The sequence below is a fragment of the Acartia tonsa genome, chromosome 6 (genome assembly GCF_053477335.1).
Source record: "Acartia tonsa isolate MP-2025a chromosome 6, ASM5347733v1, whole genome shotgun sequence".
Lineage (NCBI taxonomy): Eukaryota > Metazoa > Arthropoda > Copepoda > Calanoida > Acartiidae > Acartia > Acartia tonsa.
In genome coordinates this window covers 11,079,612-11,103,531 of record NC_137265.1, presented here as the reverse complement: position 1 = coordinate 11,103,531, position 23,920 = coordinate 11,079,612, and the positions used below count along the sequence as shown (strand labels likewise).

At 31.2% G+C, this 23,920-nt stretch overlaps 5 protein-coding genes across 5 annotated transcripts; 3 read left to right on the top strand and 2 right to left on the bottom strand.

Annotated features, from left to right (window-relative positions):
- Nucleotides 1-68: 68 nt before the first annotated feature.
- On the top strand, nucleotides 69-1,394 carry LOC145321828 (Na(+)/H(+) antiporter NhaA-like). Its single transcript, XM_080163458.1, has one exon. It carries the CDS (start codon nucleotides 259-261, stop codon nucleotides 1,246-1,248), a length of 990 nt encoding a protein of 329 aa, XP_080019584.1. The 5' UTR covers nucleotides 69-258; the 3' UTR covers nucleotides 1,249-1,394.
- Nucleotides 1,356-8,702, top strand: LOC145322246 (uncharacterized). The gene is made up of 20 exons (XM_080164111.1): nucleotides 1,356-1,506; nucleotides 1,731-1,797; nucleotides 2,007-2,074; nucleotides 2,242-2,327; nucleotides 2,647-2,719; nucleotides 2,922-3,048; nucleotides 3,243-3,313; nucleotides 3,506-3,586; nucleotides 4,001-4,062; nucleotides 4,575-4,668; nucleotides 5,044-5,148; nucleotides 5,463-5,524; nucleotides 6,085-6,198; nucleotides 6,325-6,376; nucleotides 6,457-6,582; nucleotides 7,001-7,090; nucleotides 7,205-7,290; nucleotides 7,597-7,663; nucleotides 8,055-8,140; nucleotides 8,543-8,702. The coding sequence occupies exons 1-20, from the start codon at nucleotides 1,402-1,404 to the stop codon at nucleotides 8,700-8,702; spliced, it is 1,782 nt and encodes a 593-aa protein (XP_080020237.1). The 5' UTR covers nucleotides 1,356-1,401.
- Nucleotides 8,703-8,934: 232 nt separating this feature from the next.
- LOC145321826 (zinc finger Y-chromosomal protein 2-like) lies at nucleotides 8,935-15,699 on the top strand. The gene is made up of 11 exons (XM_080163456.1): nucleotides 8,935-9,008; nucleotides 9,468-9,548; nucleotides 9,829-9,900; nucleotides 11,960-12,108; nucleotides 12,588-12,704; nucleotides 13,163-13,264; nucleotides 13,568-13,671; nucleotides 14,054-14,147; nucleotides 14,787-14,894; nucleotides 15,215-15,274; nucleotides 15,532-15,699. Exons 2-11 carry the CDS (start codon nucleotides 9,506-9,508, stop codon nucleotides 15,637-15,639), a joined length of 957 nt encoding a protein of 318 aa, XP_080019582.1. The 5' UTR covers nucleotides 8,935-9,008; nucleotides 9,468-9,505; the 3' UTR covers nucleotides 15,640-15,699.
- Nucleotides 15,700-15,992: 293 nt separating this feature from the next.
- LOC145321827 (dehydrogenase/reductase SDR family member 13-like) lies at nucleotides 15,993-18,472 on the bottom strand. The gene is made up of 5 exons (XM_080163457.1): nucleotides 18,346-18,472; nucleotides 17,737-17,797; nucleotides 17,400-17,447; nucleotides 17,098-17,145; nucleotides 15,993-16,942 (listed from the first exon to the last, which is right to left on the bottom strand). Exons 2-5 carry the CDS (start codon nucleotides 17,771-17,773, stop codon nucleotides 16,740-16,742), a joined length of 336 nt encoding a protein of 111 aa, XP_080019583.1. The 5' UTR covers nucleotides 17,774-17,797; nucleotides 18,346-18,472; the 3' UTR covers nucleotides 15,993-16,739.
- A 912-nt stretch (nucleotides 18,473-19,384) lies between these two features.
- On the bottom strand, nucleotides 19,385-22,817 carry LOC145323263 (retinol dehydrogenase 12-like). The gene is made up of 8 exons (XM_080165698.1): nucleotides 22,659-22,817; nucleotides 21,995-22,111; nucleotides 21,645-21,747; nucleotides 21,162-21,212; nucleotides 20,839-20,947; nucleotides 20,196-20,271; nucleotides 19,831-19,911; nucleotides 19,385-19,542 (listed from the first exon to the last, which is right to left on the bottom strand). The coding sequence occupies exons 1-8, from the start codon at nucleotides 22,705-22,707 to the stop codon at nucleotides 19,400-19,402; spliced, it is 729 nt and encodes a 242-aa protein (XP_080021824.1). The 5' UTR covers nucleotides 22,708-22,817; the 3' UTR covers nucleotides 19,385-19,399.
- Between the last annotated feature and the right edge of the window lie 1,103 nt (nucleotides 22,818-23,920).

Below are 23,920 nucleotides of genomic sequence, written 5' to 3'. Positions count from 1 at the left end.
GGCACTGTAGCTCTTGTAAACAAACCCCCTTCCCCTTTTATACTTCCCCTTCTTTCACAATTGTCAACATATTACATCAAAGACAAAAATAAAAGAAGGCAATCTTATACTGTTTGGTTTTTCAAGTATTTGAAATGAATGTGTTAATTTTTACCTTAGTTTTATCTTAAAATGATCTTTTGTATTATTTAATCTTGTTATATTTTCAGATTTGTTTTTAAAATTTTTTATTTGAAGAGAGAAAAACGTCACAGCAAAATGAGTTTTCTCCTGTCAAAGGTGAAGAATATGGCATTGAGAAGCAAAAGAATATCAGGTTATATGAATCCAAAGCCAACTGTCTCTGTTATAAGATTAGAAGGAAAAATTTTGTCAGGTGGTAGTCCTAAGTTTGGTGGAGAAAAGAAAATTAATTTAGAATCAACAAGAAAGATGATTGATGATGCCTTCAAACAGAAAAATTTAAAATTAGTTTGCTTAAACGTAAATTCCCCAGGCGGTAGTCCTGTGCAGTCAGATTTAGTCAGCCAATACATAAAGGACAAATCCCTGAAACACAAAGTAGATGTGATAGTATTTGTGGAGGATATGGCGGCCTCTGGTGGGTATTGGATTGCCTGTGCTGGAAGCAAGATATATGCTTGCAGAAGTAGCTTAGTGGGCAGCATTGGAGTCATCACTGCCAGCATTGGTGTTCATGAATTAATTAAGAAGTATGGCATTGAGAGTCGAATTTTTACTGCAGGAGAGAATAAGGCTGGTATGAACCCACTAGAGCCCCTGAAGGAGGCGGATATCCAGAGATTAAAGAGCATATTGACCCATTTACATCAACATTTTATTGATCACGTTAAGACAAGCCGAGGGGAGAGGTTGAAGGGAGATGATGAAACCTTATTTACTGGAGAGGCTTGGACGGGTAATAAGGCCTTAGAACTTGGTCTTGTTGATGGAATTGATACTGTAGATGGATATATTGAGCGAACTTATGGAGATAAGGTTAAAGTTTACAGAGCTAAAAGAGGTGGAGGTTTGGCCAATTTATTAGGTGCTTTCTTCGACCCTGACTTTAGTGTTATGGGTCAGCTTGTCGCAGTTAATCAGCTGATTGCTGCAAATCAGCAACTGGCAGCTAATGAATATAGCGGCTCAAGCTTTAGTTTAGACCAGAATTCACCAATTACCACGCCATTAGCTGAAGATTCCATGGCTCTCAAAATTTCACAAGAAAGCTTAAAATTGAAATAAACTAATTTTAATGTTAAACTGTTCTATTATATTAGTATTTGTATAAATCTAATATGATTTTATTAAAATTTTAATCCCACTTACATAATATTTGAGACCTAATGTAGAACCATTTTCTTTATTAAACAAATATTTATTATCTTAGATTACAAAATGTCATTAGAGAGCTCAGGTTTAGTTTGTGAGCTGCCTGGGTGTGGAACAACTCAAAAAGATTTAGAACAAGCTTTTGCAGAATATGTTTCTGAATATTGCGTGGTAAGTATTTATAAGAAAAGGTAGGATGGGTCTAAAGTACTAAGACCACACAAAAACAACCTCCCTTCTGTTTGGCCTTTGACTGACCTATCCTTTCATATATTTTAAAGAAATTAAGAATAGGGATGGGGGTAGATTTTTGTTTGTTTGTTTCTAACTTTGATTTAGTCTTGTTAAGATGTAACATCAAAGTTTATCTACATATAAGAAAATATTACTTGTAGAAATGTGAAAAGAAGCGAGATGGTTCTTTATGTCGTTGCCCTTTTCCTTGCAGTCTGGCTTTTACAGGTAAGGACGATTATGTTTCCCTGTATTGTAAATATAACTGCAAATATTTTAAATAGATATGATAATAAATCTTAAACGATAATACACAATGATTATAAGCTGTTGAGAAAATTTTAGAACTCTCAGTTCGAGATTTGTTTTGTGTAATATAAGTCTACTGAGGGACATGTGTGTTATTGAAGAAATTCATGCACTTTAAAATATTTCAGGAATGATGTTGGTTAAAATATTCGAATTGATACAAAAAGAAATTCCATCTGGAATGAAATCTGTTCAGGTAATATTTGATATTTTAAATGGTCAGTTTTTTCGTTTAGATACCTAAATTTGACAAAATTTGATTATTTTTTTTTTGTCTTGTTGCTTCATTGAAGTATTAGGTATTATGATACTCACTTGTCCTTTGTAACATTTATGGATGTTTGCATTATGATATTATTTTAGGTTTGTTACAAGCACCCGGAACTGTTGAGACAAGCAAGAGAGTTTAGTATGGAATCAAAGGACAAGAAGGTCACCTCAAAAACTAGGGATAGGAATTAGAAATCTTTGTAAACACAAATAATTATATCCATAAGTAGCACAGAAATAACAAGATAGCAAATAGAATCCATAAAATGAAAGAGTTTTTTATTAATCAAGTTATCCACAAACGGAGGGTTCGTTTATACCATTCTTTTCAGGGAATCTTAGGGTTGGTATTATGGGTGTTTTAAGATATTAACAATTCTTTTTTAAATTGTAGAAAAGTGTTTTCAAAAAAAATTAAACTAGGGGGTAGGCTTAGGTGGGAATACTTCAATCCACCCTTCAGTATTTCCAGATTTCTTATTTCTCATAAATTTGAAGCTCTTGCTCAATGGATAAACCTTCACTTTCCTTCAGAACTCCTTTGATGTCACAAACAAAACACATTAGCCTGGTAATTATTTTAATTTAATGAAATTACACCTTTAAAGAAGTAAAACATATGTCATAAGACAAAGAGTAATCTATAGTATTGTAATATGCTGTTGAAAATTATAGAATAAAAACTTACTAGGTATTCACATTAATAAACATTTGTAATTTGCTTGTTTAATTTGTTGACTGAATTTTAAAAAGTAATTGATTTTGATGTTTAGGTTAGTCTAGAGGCACAATCCGGAACCATAGAATCAAGCTCAGGCCTAAATATAGCAGCAACTAAAAGTATTACAGTATCCAGTTCCAGTAATATTACAAAAACACAAAGGTTGTTTTTACAGTCAGGTAAACAATTTTATTCAAATGTTAAATTCACAATTCTAAATCTAATAATTTGCATGAGGGCACATACCATAGACTTTCAACGCAGGGGTGTTTACCTCTCAAATTTTTGAAACTCTCAAAAGATTAACCTCCTCAAAACTTTTGTAACCCCTTATTTCTAGGTATTATATTTGAATATGATTTTTTTGTAATAGGGGTGGCATGTTCGAGTTCTAACTCTCTTTCTACGCCAGAAGAATATCTATCTGAAGTACAAACACAGCGGGTAAGAAATATCTATGAGCGCAGCTACTCAATAACTAACGCTTGTCTGACTTTGAACCACTTATAGAAATGTTACTGCAACCTTATAGAAACTACGGACAGACCAATACCCTTTAGATATACTTACAATACTGTTGCCTTTTTTTTTAATTGTCCGTTTTAATTATGAATAACTAACAATATAATTTTTCAGGCATTTAGTAGCTTGAAAGCAATGGAGATGTCATCAGAAAACTCTGTTGTTGGGTTGACTTCATCTATTCTCCCTGATAAGGTTATATTTTTTTCATTTGGTTTGATTCAGAACAAAAGAAAGACTTATCAATTTGAAAATTAGAATAGTAGCTTTATCCAGAAATTTTATTTAAGAAAGGGTAAAATGGGCTGTTTAGTGTTTACTACATTAGTCACTAAAGCTTTTAATAATGTTATCTTATTCGTTGGCTTAACAACTTTAGGGACTGTTAAGGAATTTTGATTTATTGATTCAAACGTTTCAACCAATAATTGAAGCTACAGATGAGGAAATTTTATGTATTATCATATGCGATGTACATCAATTTATCGGCTATTGTCTTACCCCTTTAGATCCTTGAGCTTTATCCTCTTTCCTAAAATTGTAACGTCCAATTTTATTGTCCACTTAGCCCCAAAACTTTTTAATTTACAGAAACTTATATTTGTTCAGAGTCAAGTTGTTCTTCCTGAAGAATTGTTCAAGATCCCCGTAAATGATATGCTTGAACCAAGGTTTGTAGATACTATAGAAATAAATGTATAAGTATACATTGATGTATAATCAGAAAACTACCTGCTCAAGTGGTGGAGACTCTTTTGTCTGATAGCAATTTGCTTTCTGTTCATTTGTAGGGACTTGGTAGTGCTTATATTTCTAACTCTAGTAGCTGTTTTTAAAGACCCAATACAAAATCGGGAAAGTGTCACCACTCTGTTGGCAGAGTTAAACATAGCTCATGCTCCCTCTATTTTCTACCTATAGACTTGTGCTATACCCTTAGATTCTGCAGGCGATTACGTTCTAGGGAATATGAATTTGAATACCCAACTCTTATTTCTGTAGGGAATATTTTTCAGAGGGTCCGACCGAGACACTTTTTTACACAGGCCATTTCACTTGAAAGTAAAGAGGGTATATCCCATTATAGTGTAATACCTTTTATAAACCATTGTATAGCTTTCACGCTATATCTAGATACATCCAACTTCTTTAGACCATAAATAGGATATTATTTCAATTCTAGGGAAACAAGTTTGTCTGCGTATGAGAACCATTCAGAAGGAGAAGAAACCCAATTTGTGTATAATTCTGATGGACATAATAACATTATAATACAGGTATACGATTTCTTATTTTGTCATAAAAGTGACATATGTCCTACTTATATTCGCCCTAGTGAAAGTTACCTAAGAGTTACATGTATAATACTATATATGATTATCAGGACGTGGAACATAACAAACAAAATAATATTGATTTAATTGATAAAGATTAATTGCGCTTGTTGAGGCTTATTGGTTGGTGTTCCAATGGGATATTATCACTACATTGTTCCCCACACTACCAATTTTACCTAAGTAATGGCATTGATTATCACCGCGATCCTTTATTATTGTTATTTAAGCACATTCACATTATTAGGTAGTAGGTAATAAGTTAAGATAGGTTTATTTCTTAATATGAAAAACTAAAATGTCTATAACTTTTTTTAGGGAGTTGGGGAGGATGGAGGATTATCCAAATCTGCCCGAGTTATGAAAATTCATCTTTCTGACATGTCGGGTTTTCTTTTGAATGATATTGTTTCTGATAGTAGGGTGAGTTGTATTAGTAGCGAAGCTGCTCTATATATTTTTCTGTCTATCCAAATTCAAGACATATTCAGATATTTTCCTTACTGAACTTAGGATGGTACGTGGACTTTTTCAGACTAGTTAGAGTATGAGTATAGCATGCATGAGCAGTGCTCTTAGACTGGTTTTAGTCTATTTTATTTTTGTAAAAGCAGACTATATATTTTACTATTTTTAGCTGCTTTTCTGTAAGATTCTTTTCAAAATTGATTTATTAATGAAAAATATGTACTCTTTCACTTATTAGATTACAAAACCTATGAATTATTTTTGCTTAGGCAATGGATCAATCATCTAGTAATGACATGTCATATGAACTCAGTGATAGCATTATAATGAGGTAGGTATTTTATCAATTAAAATTTGAATTTTGTAGACTGAAACTCTGTACGCTTATAGTCGAATATAGATATGAAAGAAACCGTCATTTATTCCACAGAAGTTTAAGTATAGAATAGAATTCAGGTAGAAGATTCTGCTAGGCTAGTCTTAATTAAAATTGGAACTTATGCAAGACCAAAAAGTATTTCTGGCTTTTAGTAAAATCACATCATATGTTTTCAGAAATTATCCACATATATTTTTAAAATTAATGCCTTTTTTAATCATTTACTAAAAGCCACTAGGACTGGCATTCAACCACCTTTCTTCAATACACAACGGATTAAAACTTTTTATTATGTGCTAAACTATAATAAAATTGTATTAACGTGAATTTCGTTAATTAAATGTATTCATTTCGATATATTTTCTTTAAAAAATATCATTTCAGTTTTGTCCCAACTGGACATATGTACAATTTAAGTTTGAGATAGTATTTTTAATGCAAAAGCGTAACTTTTCTTCAATTTTCCAATAAAGTTTTCAATTTTATACTTTATCTTCTTTGCATTTATTCAGACATGATGGAAGGGAAAAATGTGAGGTGGATGAGCAACGTAAACGTGGATATGCTGGCAGTGATAATATTCTGGAACCAGCCACCAATTCTATCAATATACAACAAATCAAGAGGTAATCCAATATCCAAATTTGTGATAATTTATCTCATAGTACAACACAAATCTCCAATGGGAACACTTCATTCTGGGCAAAAGTTGAAAAGAATGGTAGGTTTTTTAATGTGTCTTATTGTTCTAGGCGAAAAAATCCGAAACCAAGCAAGTCTTTGCGACCATCAACTATAAGAAAGGTAAAAACTTACTTTTAACAGAATAAAAATTTATTAACATATAAATGCATATAAAACATAAAGTACCTAATCAATTTTAGATTGAAGAGTTTTCTGAAGAAAGATTTGAGAACAATATTGAAAACACAAGAATTAATCCAAATATAGAAATACAACACTCCAATATCAATGATGGTGATAACAAGAATATTAGAATACATTGTAAGGTAAATTTAGTTCATATTATTTGATACTTGCAGCTGCGTCTTTAGCATCTAGGGGGAAATGGGGAAGGGGCAGAAAAATAGCCTCAAACTACCCATAAAATATATTTTTTTAAATTGGTCTAAAACCATCCTATTTTGAGCCCCCTCCAAATAGAGTACTCAATCGGTTCAGAGTGGCTAGCGAAATCTTTACGAACAGAAAATAAACTTACTACTTTAGGTATTTGATGAAGTATTGTATTAAGTGAGATAATTAAGGTTCAAAGATGTAGAAAGAAATATGATTTTGTGTTCATTATTAAAAAGTCCCTTAGAGCGAAAAATGTCTGTTTATGAGGGAACTTTGAATAAAAGTTTTCAGTATAAATGAGCAAAAAGATTAATATTAATAATATTTTTAAATTGGAAATTTGTTTAGTTTAGTGATAGGATGATAGCAAGAGAACTGCCATCACTAATTAATATTCCAAAGCTGTGTGATTTGGTCTTCTATTGTTCTGATGGTCAGGTACATACAGTTATTAATTAGGGATCTTTAGGGAATGATATTTTTAAACTACTACAATCAGGAATCTAGTGACTAGACTTTAAAGTATCTATTCTAAATAACCTTTTTTCTTAGGTATTTTCAAGTGGAGTGATTTTAGCGTCTGTATCTGGGTTTTTAAAAGAATTAATGTTTTCCCAGCCAAGAATAGATGCGAACAGGTATATAAAAAGTTCTTAAAGGAAGGGGGGGGGGGGAGGAAATTGACCATCCATTTTTAATTTTAGTTTTTAAAAAATAAGTAAAATAAAGGAAATTTTTTTGGAGGGGGGTGGGGGGATTCAGATGCGATTTCTCTTTGAGTGGTAGAGATACCCTCCTCCAATATGAATATTATCAGTCCAGTTAGCGAGATCTTAAGCTACATACATACATCCTGATTTTTTCAATATTAGGATTATTAACTTACAAACTCCCTTAACTCAAATAATTTCAAATAAATTGGGATTATAGATTCTTTATTTTAGGACTATAATTTTGCCTCCTGAATTTAATACCAGCCAACTACATTTATTAAACAAAATCATTTATCAGGTGAGCTTTTAGAATACCTTTTTTTTATTTGTTATTTTATACTACTTTTCATTAAAATTTCCCAAAGACTATTATATGAGTAGTTGTAAAATTGTGATATCATCAGGGATCTAAAGGGATAAGACAATTGCCAATAAAGTTATGTACATCCCATCCCTGGCCAATAATGATACATAAAATAAGAATTTTGGATTACAATTATTGGATAAAACGTTGGACACTTAAATCAAGACTTAACAAACAAATCAAAATTTATTACAAGTCCCCAAATTGATAAGCAAACGAATAAGAAAACTTTAATTTAAAACTTTGGGGACTAGTGTAAAAAAAGCCAAATGTCCCCTCCCCTCCCTCCCTGGATTTCATGCACTTTTATATTTTGTTTTTTTAGGAATTAAATTTAGAGGAAATTAATTTGGATGAACTTTACAATATTCTACCCCTGGCTCAGCTACTTAATATTCAAAGCATTATACAGTAAGTCAATACCTATCTTATTTATAACATGCGATTTATGATTTTGTGATCTATTGTATTTAAAATAGTTTTCTTTTACCAGCTCTATATCATTCTACCTATTATTAATTGTATTTTTAGATTTAAGCAAAGTAGTGCAATTACATTTTTTAACCAGGTCCAAGTATTTCGGGCTTTTATTGGCATAAAACCTGTACGATAAGAGTTAATTCCAAGCAAAATTTTAATTATCTGTTTTTAGGAATCTTTAGTAAAATATAAGCTGTTTTACCTTTTTATGAAATTTTTACGTATTTGGTAAATCTATGCATTTCATTGACCTATTATAAAATCTAAGTAAAAATGTTGAAGTTTTAAAGAATTTTTGCAACTGTTGGATGCAATCATCCTTGTATTATTAAGATTGTATGAAGCCCGAGTTTATTCCAGCCAATCAATTATACATTTTGATCTGGACCCCGTGGTTAACACAGATCAACATCAAGACCAACATCAAGCTTCAGGCAGAGAGTTAAACAATATTGATAACAATAAGCATAATAGATCAAAATTTGGTCTGTAGCCTTTTTGCAAGTAAGAAAAGACTAGGTATTGCTTAAAAATCATTATTTATATTTTTTACTTGTAGAAAGGTTTCAGAATAACATTTTCACAATTGTACAAGAAATTAATGGAATCATATTTTTGCATCTATAGACGACATTATCAAAACACGGAAGAAACTAAAGCTTTGATAACCCTGTTCCTGTGATTGTTTTCACAATGTTTATCTCAATAACAATACCTAAAGGAGAAGTCCATGAATTAGATAATGAAAACCACCAAGAAAATCAACACAGAAATATTATTAATCAGCATAAAAGAAAGGGTAACTTAACAAAAATTCTATAAAAAAAATTATTTTACAACAACCATTTCGCATTTCCTTAAGTCTGTCTGCCTGTAAATATTAGTTATGAAAATCTACCAAAACTGTGTACCCTTGCTTTTTTATAATCTCACAAGTAAACGAACTTCCCGTTAACCCGTGCAATTATAATCACAAAACAATAAGGTCTCCTATTTTCTTTAATATATGGTATTTTTCCGCCCTAGAATAAATTCGAATATCATTTTCTGGCAACTGTAAAAAAATTGCTTTTCCATCATTTTTATGGCCTTAAGGACTTCTCAACATTGAAAGATCTTTCAAAAGTTCATTGTTTAGAAATCTATCCAGGTCGTGGTGTAGAAATTATTATTCTATGATTTGATGGCCAAGGCCTTGCACTAATTTTAGAGTAGCCATCTCAACACTTCTAAAGTTCTATTAATTATCTTTTCTTAGTAATTTTTCCTGATGGGGAGGAATCTTTGAGTGATTCCATGGTCCTTCTAGATGAACATGGACATTATAAATTTTCACAAGGTATATACGCATAATGAGTTTCATAAAGCTTAGCATCTTCCATCATTTTTCTGTACCTAATTGTAAGCTTGCGTCCTATTTTAAAATGCGTTTAAAGTGAATATAAATGTTTATCGTTTTGGGATTTTATTATGGATAAAAATTTTATTTGAATTTGTAAAAATGAAGATTATAATATTCAAACAAACAAGAAACTAGATAGCAAGAACAAGAAAACTGTACCTAGTCTTTTTTTCTGAATGGTAATATAGCCAAAAAAATGTTTTTAATATTATTATAGAAAATCAAGAGGAGAATGAAGCACTGAATGATAATATTGAAGGACAACATCAAATTAATGTTCAGCCATCAGGTATAGATATTCATTTACTACTTTTTGTGGGGTTAAAGAAGTTGTAACTGTTTCAAAACTTAGCTCGGCCTAAAATTTTCTTTTTGTTTTGACAAAACACAGTTATATCTTATGATTTTTATGCAATGGAAAGTAACTGGATGTTCTTTTGTGTTTAACGAAGTTCCCTTTTACTAAACTTAAAGGTTTGGGTCATCTCAAAAAACGCCTATCTCAAAAAACGCCCATCTCAGAAAACGCCTATCTCAAAAAACGCCTTATCATAAAATGCCCACTATATTTTTTAAAAATAAATCCTAATTTATAACTAGTATTTAATTGAATATTAAAATACTTGTCATTCATGATCTCTTATCTAAAACACAAATAAACAGTTACCAAATCAACCAGTTTATAAACTATGTACAAAGATGGATAAAATGGTAGACTAAAGAGTAGCTGCTATATTAAGAGAATAGGGATAGTTTAAATAAATGGAAAATGGGGGATGGGAGAAAATTATTGGAGGGAGAACTCATTAGAGGAAAGGGTTTAATTATTGAAGCTTATTCAAAAGTACATCAATTTTGAATCTGATAAAAATAAGAAGAAATATAGGGATAAGACATTAAAATAACCTCACCCTATTTTACCCCCAAAATTCATCAACTATGGAAAGTAAAATCTAAAATAATGATAAATTGCTTTATAATTTATTATAATTATTCTAAACTAATTTTTTATTTTGAGGAACAGCTGTATAATTCTGATAATTTTAAATAAGCATGTCATGCTCAATAAATATTTTGTATATTATTTGTGTATGTTAATAATTATATAACATGAATCTAAAATTTCTTTTAAGCATAATAAAAACAAGAACAAAATTTTGTGTTTTCCAAACTATTTATGCCTTCCTTACACCCTACCCAAAGGGGACTTTCAACGAACAAGAGCAAGTAATTCTAAGCACCTTCCAGCATTGATCCATAGTATTTTTTTAGTGAATATACTAGGTTTATGTTTGATTTTTGGTTTATCGACTAAAAAGTTAGGTTTCACCATGGTTTTATATGAAAAAAACTTTGAAATGTAAAGCATTTTCTAAAGCAATATCATAAAATGCTTTGTTGAGTTCAAAGGACAAAATAAAATAACACTGTATATAGAAAAGCATCAAATGCTGTAAATTGCTAAAGTACATTAATTAAACTAATGGGTAATTAAATTAACCCTTTTTCTAAATATACATTTTTGATCACAATAATATACTTTTGTGTCAAAGCTTTTAAACAACAGTTTAAACTCATCAAAGCATTTGATGATATTGCACCAAACAATGCTTAACATTTCAAAGTGCTTAGAATCACTTGCTCTTGTTCGTGGATAGTCCCCTTTTACAACCCTATTTTGAAATTTACCCAACCCAAATTCCACAACATCTTTATGAATATCTCTTAACAAATTTACTAGGTTTAGTCATATTTACAAAATATCAACCTGATATTCTGTTAATTCAAGATATTAGGTCAAAAAATTAAGAAAATAAATTAGAAGTAATTTTTATAGAGCTCATATTTGTTCATCTTATTGTAATAACTGAAAAGTAAACTGGGTTGTTTGCAGTAGATATATGAAATAAAGACACTTAAAACATGAATTAACTAGGAAAAAGTTTTTGTTATTCAATTGTGATCAATTTTCAAAAAGCAAACCTTTTGTATGTTGTTGCTCAAAATGCTTTAGAAAATGAAAAGTGCCTAAGGAATGTACAAGAGTGACATTATACATTAGTTATAGATATTTTAATAAGAAGATTTATAATGTACATATTGTACACTATTCACAATACCTTCTTAGACTGACATGTTTCACTACAAGATAATTTTAAAAATGTAGCAGGCATTTTATGAAAAAGGCTTTTTTTGAGATAGGCATTTTCTGAGATGAACGTTTTGTAAAGTAGGTGTTTTCTGAGATGGGCGTTTTCTGAGATAGGCGTTTTTTGAGTATAGCCAAAGGTTCGACTAGAGGCCTCTAGGGCATAACCGCCACTATATTATACATTAACTATTTTAAGTATCTGGCAATGATCCTGCTGGTATGCTGGATGTCGGGATGCCACCAGAAATACAACCTGCAGCAACAGATATACCTGGAAAGCTGGACCACCAACAATTATGCAGAAAACGAGACCCACTATCCATTGGTATTATAAGAGTAGACAAGGTAAATTTAAAGGATTTTTTTAAAAATCATCAAAAGATTTTTTATCAAATTAATTTGCCATTGATTCCGCATATCAAGTCATTATGCATTTATGTTAGGTTTCTTGCTCCTCATTCATATAAGAGTGCTTAAGATGAAACACCAGACAAAACTCCATAGTAGGGTTATGTAATAATCGTGTAGCTTCCACGAGAATTGTGGGTCAGCTTGTTGTGTAACATAAGATCCCCTCTAGCTCAGCTATTCGCGAAGCTTCCTAATTAAAATTGGCCAAAGGAATTCTTATCTCCGTGTGCATAAGAATCCTAACTTACATACATAGGAGCCTCCAGAGTATGACACTAACATAGAAACAATCAGCTGTGATTGGCCAAAGGATTCTCACCTCCAATCTCCGTGTGATTTGAATCCTAACTTCAGAGAATCATGGATAAAGAAATAAGCTAACCCTGTGTGAACTGGAGTAAATATATGTTTAGAATGAGCTGAATCCTGATTACCTGGATGAGACAGGATTGGTGAGACTTGACACTCGTCTAGAGATGGCTATCCACTACTGTATTGTCTGTGATGCTAAGTTTAAAAAATATAAACAGGTTTAGTTATTTTTTCTCATATGGCGGATTTTTTGGTCTTTTCGATTTATAGAGGTCCTAAGATTAATTCTAATTCTAAATCCAAGCTAATATTAAATTTTCTTAATTTCATTGATTTTAAACCATATAAGGAATTATTGACTACCCAAAATAATTTACATAGCAACCGGAATGGAGGTGATATTTGACTCTAAATTATACTGGTATCCAAAGTTTTAAAACATGCTCTCCAATTTTTTGACTGAAAAACGTTGGGTTCCTTATTAAACCTTGATACGTTGGTTTTTAATGGATTGTCCAAACGTTCCAACCTACAATTATAATCTATGGAAGGGGTAATTTTTTAAAATCATTGGAAATGAATATCATATATCATCCATTGTCTCATAAACAAAGATCCCTGCACATTTATAACAATAATTAAAGTACATAAAATTAATAAGAATATTTAATTTAAGGCTGTTACTCATTATGGTAATATGCATATGCTTGTTGCAAAACTCTCATGTGATTCTTGTGATCAACTATTCGAAGATATGTACGCTTGTAATAAACACAAGGTTAGTAAAAAATTCACAGTTTTCCTCAAAGTAATTAGTCAAAAGCAGAAACCCCCTACCCCTCATATTGAAATAAATTTGAAGGGAGTAGGGGGTGGGTAGTTTTTTGTTTGTTTATTATTTTTGGTTCAGGTTGGATTGGCTATGTATAAGTGAAGTATAGTGAAAAGACCCCCCCCCCCCTTTAATTTCAATTTATTTCAAATCTGAAGTGTTTTAGTAAAGCTGCCAAAAACCTGAAGTATTGGCTCTGTGATATTAATGGACATAAATGTAATAATAATAACTTGTAATCTTTTTCAGCATACTGTGCATGGTGGATTTGACCTAAATCTTCAGTGCTACCTGTGTAAATCTGTCCAATATTCCAGACATAGGCTGAAGACACACATCAAAGATGCACACTCGTAAGTTATTTATAGCGCAGCTACTCTTGCATATAGTGAATCCTCAAAGAGAGTTTGTAAAAATTGATGTTTCCTTGCTGTTTTAATATGCAATTCGAATATATCTTTGCTTATTTGCTGTATTTTTATTTTACAGTTTTTTTCTCAATTTTATTTTTTTTTAGTTTGTTTATGATGCGCTTCCTACAGAAGTAATTGTCATTGCTTTTGTTCTGTAACTAAAGGGAAGTGTGTATGAAGGGGGATAGGAAGGAAGTAGATTGTGGGGAAATTTTCGCTTAGAATTGTTTGTCAGAATCCTGGTCCCTTGTCACTGCCTAATAGTACTATGTTTAATTAGTAGCGTAACCATTCTATAAATTTTTATGAACTTGTATTTTAGAAATGTGTATGGAGAAGTTCAGTGTAAAACTTGTGGGATGAAGTTTCCTGCCAAATATTATCTTTCACAACATTTCCACAATAATCATAACCAGGTAATGTTCAGAGAGGTAAAGGACAATGGGAGATAAATTGTTCTTCCTCCAACATTTTAAGCCATAAAGTCACCATTTTTTGGGGCTAATTAAAAAAAACTTATTTAAATCAGAAAGGAAAAAGAAAATTTTAATACTATACTAATCATAGACGTCCTAGGGGGGGGGGGTAAAGTAGCGATTACCCCCCCCCCCCCATTTTTTTTTCATTTTACCCCCCCCCTATTTGAAATTTACCCCTACCCTGGGGGTAATTTTGGGGGGGGGTAAAAAAAATTGCGGCGCGCTTCGCGCGCCATTTTACCCCCTCCCCAATTAAAAGGTTGGACGTCTATGATACTAATATTAATCAATGCACGTTTCTTTTATATGGGGAACGAAAGGACAATGACAAAGAAAACATACATCCCAAAATTTTTTTAATTGCTCAATAATATTCCAAAATTAATCACCCATATTCTTGTATTATTTGTCCGTATAATTTAGACCTTATTAAAATATTTAATGTTGATTTATGGTGAATATTGATAAACCAATATTTTACAAATTTCAACTATATTTTATATTCATAGTTGCATGTTCTTAGGTGTCTAAAAATCCACGAATTGTCTATTTTTAATTTTAAAAATGTTGTTTTAGACTCAAGGTACTTCCTGTGGTATATGCAGAAAACATTTTAGTGGAAAAAGATACCTGACCATGCATTTAAAAAGTGTTCATCAGACTGGAAGTAGGTTTGATCGAAAGGTAAGAAATGTATTGTTTTACTTCAATTTATTGACATACTTAATTTGTTTCCTCTCTAGTGTATTACTATTAGATGACTCTAGGTTGACTTAAGGTGAGGAGTTGACACCCCACATTTTAAATTTTAGTTTTCAATAGTTTTAAACCTTCCCAGGAGCCATGAGAAGCTACATTGTAAAGGAGAACCATATCGGTTATAGAGATCCTTCGGTATATACGCACAGAAAGACAGACACTCTGTTACTTTTAAATAAGGATATATTATGTTTGCAATTAAGATAAGTTATTTTTTTTTAACTTTTCATATTAATTATGTTCAGTGTAAAACTTGTGGGGAGCCTTTTCAAAACAAGAAACAATTAGCTTTCCATAGAGTTAAGGTAAGTTTATTAATTTCACGTTAAAAATCATTTATAAGAAATATAATGTTTGACCGGCCAGCTGAAAAGTAGTTGGCATAATATTTTTTTTTCAAACAAAGTAACCTTTCAAAAACGATTTGGTATCTTATTTATATTACAAAAGGTAGAGGAAAATTAACATTTGTAAAGTGTTAAACCATAGAAATAAAGTTAAGATGTCATTTGTGATGTAGAAGATATTTAGCTGCTGTAGTAACAATGTTCGTATTATTTAGATGCACAATGATCCAGACAAATCAGATTTGGAGGTGTGTAATCATTGCAGCAAATATTTCAAAACAAAAACTGAACTCAAGAATCATATTCAAAAGAAACATTCATAGTATTAATTGTAGAATGATTTGTTGGGTATTATCATTGTCGAATAAATTTATAAAGTCAAATTAATTTAATTTAAAAGGAGACAAACATGAAGGTTTTCTGCAAATAGGGCATGTCTGTCCGTCTATATAGCATGATTTTTTTTATAATAATCAATTATCTAGTTTAAAGATTCCTATAAAGATTACGTATAGTATAGGTATTGTAGCAACTATTTAGGTACTCTAAGTTTAACTAGCAGATGCGTCCCTGACATCTAGAGGATCTGGTTTCGAAAGGGGAGGGAAGGACAAAAAATAGCCTAAATCTATCCTTATATACATCTGAAGTAAAGAAGAAAAAAAACAATAAATACTAATATATCTAACATTTATTTAACAAATAATTTTATATTTGTACATTGTCATAATATTTATATTGATTTATAAAAATCTAATACATATAATAATACATAAATAATCTTTCTAACTAATTTAATTAGTTATAGTTCTCTTTTAAAACAAATACTCTTTGATTCAAATACTTTTCAGTCGTCAAGAATAAAAAAGATTTTTTGTCAGTACTGTTGTATCAGAAAAAAAGGACACTTTATAAATTTTTGTTTCTCTATAATTATCATTTCTTGATTGTGTGTTTTATTATTTACAAATAATTTGTACTAAAGCTAAAAAAAATATTAAAATGTTTTTCATCACGGTATCACATGTAAACCTTAGAAGTGGAAATCTTAGAAGGTGTTTTATTGCATTGAAAATATTCTATGATTTAAAAATTTTTTATATAATATAGGTATCTTTATTAAAACTTTCATTAGAATAATTTTACAATTTAAGTCAGTCTTATAAAAATGAGCACTTAAAACATAAATTAATATTAAAATTAATACATCATTATTTTATGGAGATCGAATTAGTAGTTTTAGCATGCTGCCAGCGATACCAATGAATAAAAACCGGTTACTGGCCGTGTGACAAAACTGGTTATTGAAATTGGATTTACCACTGTAAGACGGTTTCATAGTTTTTGTATTGCATATAATCACAGTAAAATGTCTGCATGGCTTAGCCAGCTCCTGTTATGTTATACATTGAAAATATTAAGTCTAAGCTTGTGCGTACACAAGGGGGGTGTTACAATTAACAGAGCCCTGGGCAAAGGAAAGGGGGAGGTCAGTTATCCCCTCCTCAATGTCCACCACTCCCTGACAAATTTCTGTGCACGCGCCTCCTGGATGAGACAACCCTGTTATCCTCTCACTAACTTGCCATAGTTGTTGAGATAGTTCGCTATTTTCAACTATTTTATCTAAAACAAAAGATATAATCATCATTCCATGTCCATATGGGATTCTTTTTATTGTATAATAGCAAAATAAAATGTTTAACAAAATTTAAAAGAGAAATGTTCAAATTTTAAATAATATCATGCGATAAGGAGCAGTTAGGATATTAGTTAAATACCTGGTTGTTTCACTTTACAGTCACTATAATACTTTCCAGTTTCACAGCCTAAACAAAAATTTAAAGTAAGTTAAATATTGTAAATTTTTTTCTCAAGAAACCCTAGTCTTTTTCTGCAGCCGCTATAATTGTCGAAAAAGTAATCGGTTTGAGTCTCGGTCTACACCACAACTTGATCTAACTATTTGCGTGTTCATCAATTGAAATGGCAAAAAATCAGGTCTAACTTTCGGGTAGGGTGTGTGCAGTGCAGGATTAATTACCTGTGACATTTTTTACATATATAATTATGCATTACTTACATAGAGATTCTTCAAGACAGCAGTATAAGCTTGTCTGTGCCCCAGATTCTAAAAATAAACATTTTGTTTTAAAATATTGCAACCAAATTCTGGTGCTTGATAGGTTAGGTCAAGTAAAGGTTAGGAGAGCCTTTCAAGGGGCTACAAAGTCGTTTGGGGGCACGTTGGTCGGTTTGTGGAAATATAGCTTTAGCTTTGAAGCCCAATCCATACAAAATGCAATGAAACTCGATGGGAAATTAAAGAACTGGTATTTATAACAGCGAATGAAAAATTCCAAGTATTTATAAAAATCAGCTTTAGTTGCGAAGATGCTCTACAAGACCGGGTGTGTTACCTGGAGTTTTTAACAGAGGGTAACAAAGTTGAGACATGAAGTTTAATACAGATGAGACTTCCTGAAAAAAATATTTACATGAAACAATATTTCTAAAAAAAAATTTTTCTCTCATTTTTCCACCAACAAAAAGAAGCAGGAGGTGCTACAGTTAACATGTATAGAAATAATATTGTTTGTTTCAATATAATTTTTTTACAGGTAGAAAAGTAAGAAGCAAAACAGTTTTGTTTGTATTTTATATTACTTTTAACAGAGTAGGTGTAAACATAAATTGGGAATAGTCCCTTTCGTGACATCGCTCCATAAGGGGCGATTTGTCGTATTTTTAAAATGGCTTTTTATAGGTTAATTTAGGTTAGGTTAGGTTATATTGGGTTAGGTGATTGCCCCACAGGGTTAGGTAATTGGCCCCGCAGGGTTAGAGCCCCCCGCAGGGGCTAGAAGTAGGAGAAAACCTACTGTTAAAAATACGAAGAATCGCCCCATGAGGAGCGATGTCACGAAAGGGACTATACCCCATAAATTTACTTCGAAATAAATATTTCAATAATTAGCAACAAAGTTATTATACACAAGTCATTTGGGTCGGTTAAAGTCTGTAATTACCTTAAAATGTCTGCCCAGGTCTGTAGCGATGACTCCAGGATGAAGTACATAAACATTGACTCCACTGTTGTTGCCAAGCCTGCAGTTAGGGTTATGTCACGTTTGGGCACCATTACAAACATATTATAATAACATCCCCCCTCCTTTTTATTTCTGCTTTATCTAAAATACAAAGTAGAACGATGTCTGTCTGTCCCTTAGGATCTCGGTAACCACTGAACCGATCGGATTCTACTCTTCAAGGAAAATACTTACTGGTCCTGTGGTGGTTTCGGTCTATTCTTTTGGGGATGGGACACCCCAAAACCCCCTCCCCCCTAATAATTTTCTTTTGCGAATTCGCGAAAATTTGCGATTCATTCACATTTTTTTCCGCTGGGAAGGTAATAGAATATGTAATTATACCTCTAGAGGCTAGGGGCAAAGCCGCTAGTAATAAAAAAGTACTATATATTTTATTTATATTTTGGTTAAAAATTTTCAATTTGATATTAATTTATTAATGCTATTTTTAGCTGTTGAAAATCAATTTTAGTCTCTTAGAATTCTAATTAAAAGTTAATAGCTTTTTGAAAAGTTTACTATTAATAGAATATATAGTCTAATTGACTACATACTAGCTTAAAAATTTAATTTTAAAAAATATGTTAACAATTAAGTAGTACACATTCAGAATTTTATAAATAAAAAAAACAATTACTGAAATAATTAGAGTTTTAAAGTTAATTACAGAGAAGCTACAACTCCCAAGAATACTTATTACTTTAATTAGTCTGTCTATTTTTAGTCTTTAACATTCCTTTTCTAAATACTATTTTAATAATTTATTCATTAAGATATCATGAAATTACTTAGGTTTAGTATATGTTCAAATATTTATGAAATTACTTAAAATGTATAAAAATAACTAGATTTCTTCACGAATATATGGTTTTAAACATTTTTGTTGTTTTGATTTTAACAAAGCATTTGATAAATTAGATTATCATCTTTTTATCCTCTATTTGCGATATCAATAAAAATTCAATAAGAGGGGGGGGGGGGTTGTCCTAGCTCAATATAAAACCAGTATTGTGACATTCCTTTTGGCCAATTCTTTGGCAAACATGAGATTAGCCAGCTTGGAGTCGTAGTACGCCTGGATAGGCACAAAAGATCTGCGCTTATAATTCAGATCTTCTACTTGCAGCTTGCCCTGTTTGATATCAACATTTTAGAATTTATTTAATATTTTATGGTTTAAATAACTATATATGTATTATGCTTCTTTAGGCTAAGTTAAGTAGGGTTTAGTCTTTTGTCTTGTCTTACAGTCGATTTAAAAAATCATTTGCTAAAAATTTGCTCGTCTAAAATTCGCCAAATTTAGCAAATTTTGGTGTTTAAATTGTTTTAAAGTGATATTTGAATAAATGTCTTTGTAAGTAAGAAAAAATACTTTTTCTTTTTGAAATGATTAATTAATTCTAAAATGTAAATTTTCCTTGTCATGTATTAATGATGAGACAATGACAACTCTAGCTGTGTTTTTCTGTCCACATTTTAAGCCAAGAATTTGAGTATTCTAAACAATATAAACTTAGATATTTTTAAAATCAATTATGCGCCAGTATTTAATTGAAAAAAAAACAAGGTTTATTACTTGTTAACCTTTAGGCATGATGCTTATAAGAAGCTCTTCATAGTGTCTCAAAAAAATGACGAAATACAATATAAATGACCCATGATAGTCCAATACACAGACAAAATTACCAATGGCAGGCCAGTATACATTTTAATTGAGCAATGGTAGGCCAGTATGTTAAAAATTAGTTTATTTTTTAAATAAAATTATTCAAGTTTGTATTCCTGTAATAATGGCATGAGAAGATTTGTGAGAAGAAAATGTCCAAAATGGTTGACAGCCATTGTGGTCTCGATTCCATCCTGAAAATTAATATTGATATAGGTACACAGTTTCTATTATAAATATATTATTTCATGGATATTACGCCTGATTTTCATGTTCTCTAATAAAGTGAAACTTGCAACGGGCTAAAATAAGGATTTCCCACTTTACCGCATCCCCTGCCTTCCTATTGGATGAACGAACTGACCAATAAACGAGTTCCATGTTAGCATCCTAAAATTGACGACATTTTTTTCTCCTGTAATAATATCCACGTATATTTTACATCCAAATTTTCTATGTAACATCTAAATATCATACAATTATCCTTTTGATTAAAAGAATATTAAGCCAGATCCTTTAAAAATTCTAGGCTAGTCTAGGAAATAGGATATAATAAATACAAAGTTATGTGTAACTCTAACTCCTAGGAAATGTTTTATGATTTTCCGCATTGTTTTTGAAGTATATCAATAAAACATGCTATTGTCTAATAAGAAATAAATATTACCTCTGTAATAGAATAGGGAAGCATGCAGACGCCTGCATTATTGAGAAGAAGATATAATATAGCATGCTATTGTCTAATAAGAAACAAGTATTACCTCTGTAATAGAGTAAGGAAGCATGCAGACGCCTGCATTATTGAGAAGAACATCAATATGATCCACCAGAGTGGACAAAGTGGCTACACATGCCCTCACACTTGATAGGCTACAAAAAATTATAATTTCTGTCAAAAAAAATCAATAGTCTACATTCTACATATATAGTCTATTAGCTTGTCTGTTTGTCGTATAAGATCTCTTAAAAGATGAAATGTAGAAAAATTCAAATATTAAGAAAGTACCCTTCCCCCCCCCCCCCTCCTCAAAAATGTCTATTAATGAACAAAAATAAAAATAATTTCTTGAAAAAAGATCCCTACCTTGATAAATCACATTCAACAACTAACAGTTCACCATTACTTGTTTTGGATCTAAAAAAAAATACTTTCATATTAATCAAAAATCATTGAAATATCATTTTGAAGAACATTTTTTGAACAAATACTTATTTAGTAGTCCGCTATTTTATGATTATTTTTGGCATACCTATCAGAAAAGGAGTAAATATGTCATTTATTATAATTTAACCATTAAAATATTAAATACTTAAATTAAACTTAAAAAAGAATTTAATTCATACAAATTGAAAGACTCAAATTTATCTTCCATTTTCTTATAATAAAATTGCATACTTACTATAATTTAATCTCAAGGTTTTCATAATTTTCTTAAATAGAAAAATAGAACTTTTTTCTCTTAACCTCTCATTAAATTTTCTGTAAGAGACGATTAAACATTTGTTTCTTGGAGTCTACTGACATAATTTATTTGTAGAGAAGCTATACTGTAAAAAAATGAATCACCTTATTTCTTCAGCTGCTACTTGTCCTCTGCCATAATTTCTGCAGAGCATAATAACCTTCCCTCCTCTCTGCGCCATCTCATAGGCACAGACTTTTCCAATTCCTTGAAAAAACACAATATTAATTAATAAAAATACACAATTATTAGATTTGGAAGCTTATTTTAAACCCATAGGATTATATTTGGAGATATTATTAGCTCAAATTAAAACAACAACCTTGTCAGCCAGAAAAATTGGACTCTTTGAATCTTTTCCAGGATTATTATACCAGTCTTATCTCCAGTGATGACAATAATTTTGACAGACAGAGAAATTGGACTCTTTGTATCATATCTAGAACTATTATACCTGTATTAGCTCCAGTGATGACAACAACCTTGCCAGTCAGAGAAATTGGACTCTTTGGTCTGAATTTAGGTCCCTGCATCCAGGTTTTTAACACGAATAGCAGAGCTGTAACTGATACTAAATAATAGATACACTAATTAGATAGCTTAGGTTTTCTTGTCCCGTCCCCAAATTAACACTAGAAAAGCGCAAAACAATATCAAATTGGAAAAACAATTTCAAGTTTTAATTTTGAAAATTAATTTATCTTTTGATGGAAATTTAAAACAACATTAAGGCTACTAGAATTTTCTTTTTAAGTTGATTAGTTTTAAAAAATTTAAATTCACCTCAGAAAAATTAAGCATATATTGATGTGTTTTGTAACTCCCCTAATGAAAATTTCTTTAGGTGAATGATTAAAACTTTTAGGGCAGTAAGCAATTTTTAGGCTCTGAACCTCCTAACAACCCAAGATAATAAGATAAGGACAGATGTTAAAATGATAATTTGATTATCATAGGCTTTTTAAACCCTTACATCACATCCAAAAATCATCAGCCATTTGGTAATTATATCGTAGTAAGATTTTTTTTAAATCTTTTTTTTGTGATTCTAACTAATAATATAAAAAAGAACTTAAGAAGAAAGGTAATTATAGAAAAGCTATGGGGTTAATTATTACCAATTAAACCAGCAAAAACTTGCAAAAGGGTGAGAAGAGCTTCCGTCATTTTGTGTTTTGAAATTTGTTCCCATCCCCGAGTACAGCCACCAGTTGACACTAGATGAGTCGCGCCAATACTGAACTATGTTCCTCGGATTCATCCATTTATATTTATTCTTCTTCATCCGTGCTTGTTTGTGCATGTGTGTGTGTGTGTGATGTGTTTTCAAACGTGTGTGTCTGTGTGTGTTTGTGTTGTGTGCGTCCTAGCGGCACTTTTTATGTTTTCACTGCTGCACTATTTAATTCACGTTCCAATTTTTTTTATAATTGGGCGAAGAATTTTTCAATAAAAGGACAATATGAATTGTTAGAGATTTAATATTTCTCAACACCTAAACACAAGCAAGATATTTAATTTTACTCAGGAAGAGAGGGAACATTGGACTGTGAAGAGATATTTTGACGTACTATTACAACAAGTGGTCGCGACGACCAGGGTGAACAGTTTACATTTAGCGAACAAAATAATGTACATAGATTCAGTGGCGTGCACATGTTTTTGTCAGAGGGGGGGTGCTGTAGGGGAAGTTATACAGACCTTCAATAGGTGTTGTGATCCAGAGAGGGAGGAGACATTGGGATGGTTATTACAAAAGTCCACAAAGTCTTATGATAACGTTTTCTTATTCGTTGGCGACTTCTATTGAATTAAGATAAATTTGTTCATTAAGAATTGAGTGTCCAAACTGTTCAACCACTAATTATAATCTACAGAAGGGGTAATTTTGTGTATCATCACAGTGGACGTACACTATTTATTGACCATTGTCCTAACCCTTTAGAACTCTGAATGTGATCCTAAGGGTGGCGTGACCGTGAGACTTTCAGACAGACTAATATAGTTGGCATTATAAATCTTACTAGGGGCGGCGTCTAGCATGTAGGGACTTTGTATTTGTAGTGGTAGTGGTGAAAATATCCTGAAACCATCCCATCCAAAAACAGTATTTTTGCATATTTGAAAGAATTTGATTAGTTCTAATCATAGAATTTTTTGCAAAACAGTAAATTTTTTTGCAGTTTTAATTTTCTTCCAATAGCACCACATTCCATACGGGACAATTTCATATGTGTATAATAATTGGATGTTATATAAACGTTCAGCCGTTCGGTCATAATTTAAATTCGGGTAATAACAAAAACCTATGGCCATACCTGGCTTTTTCTCAACACATACAATTAAAGTGTATTAAAAACATTTGCAAAAATATTTCTGC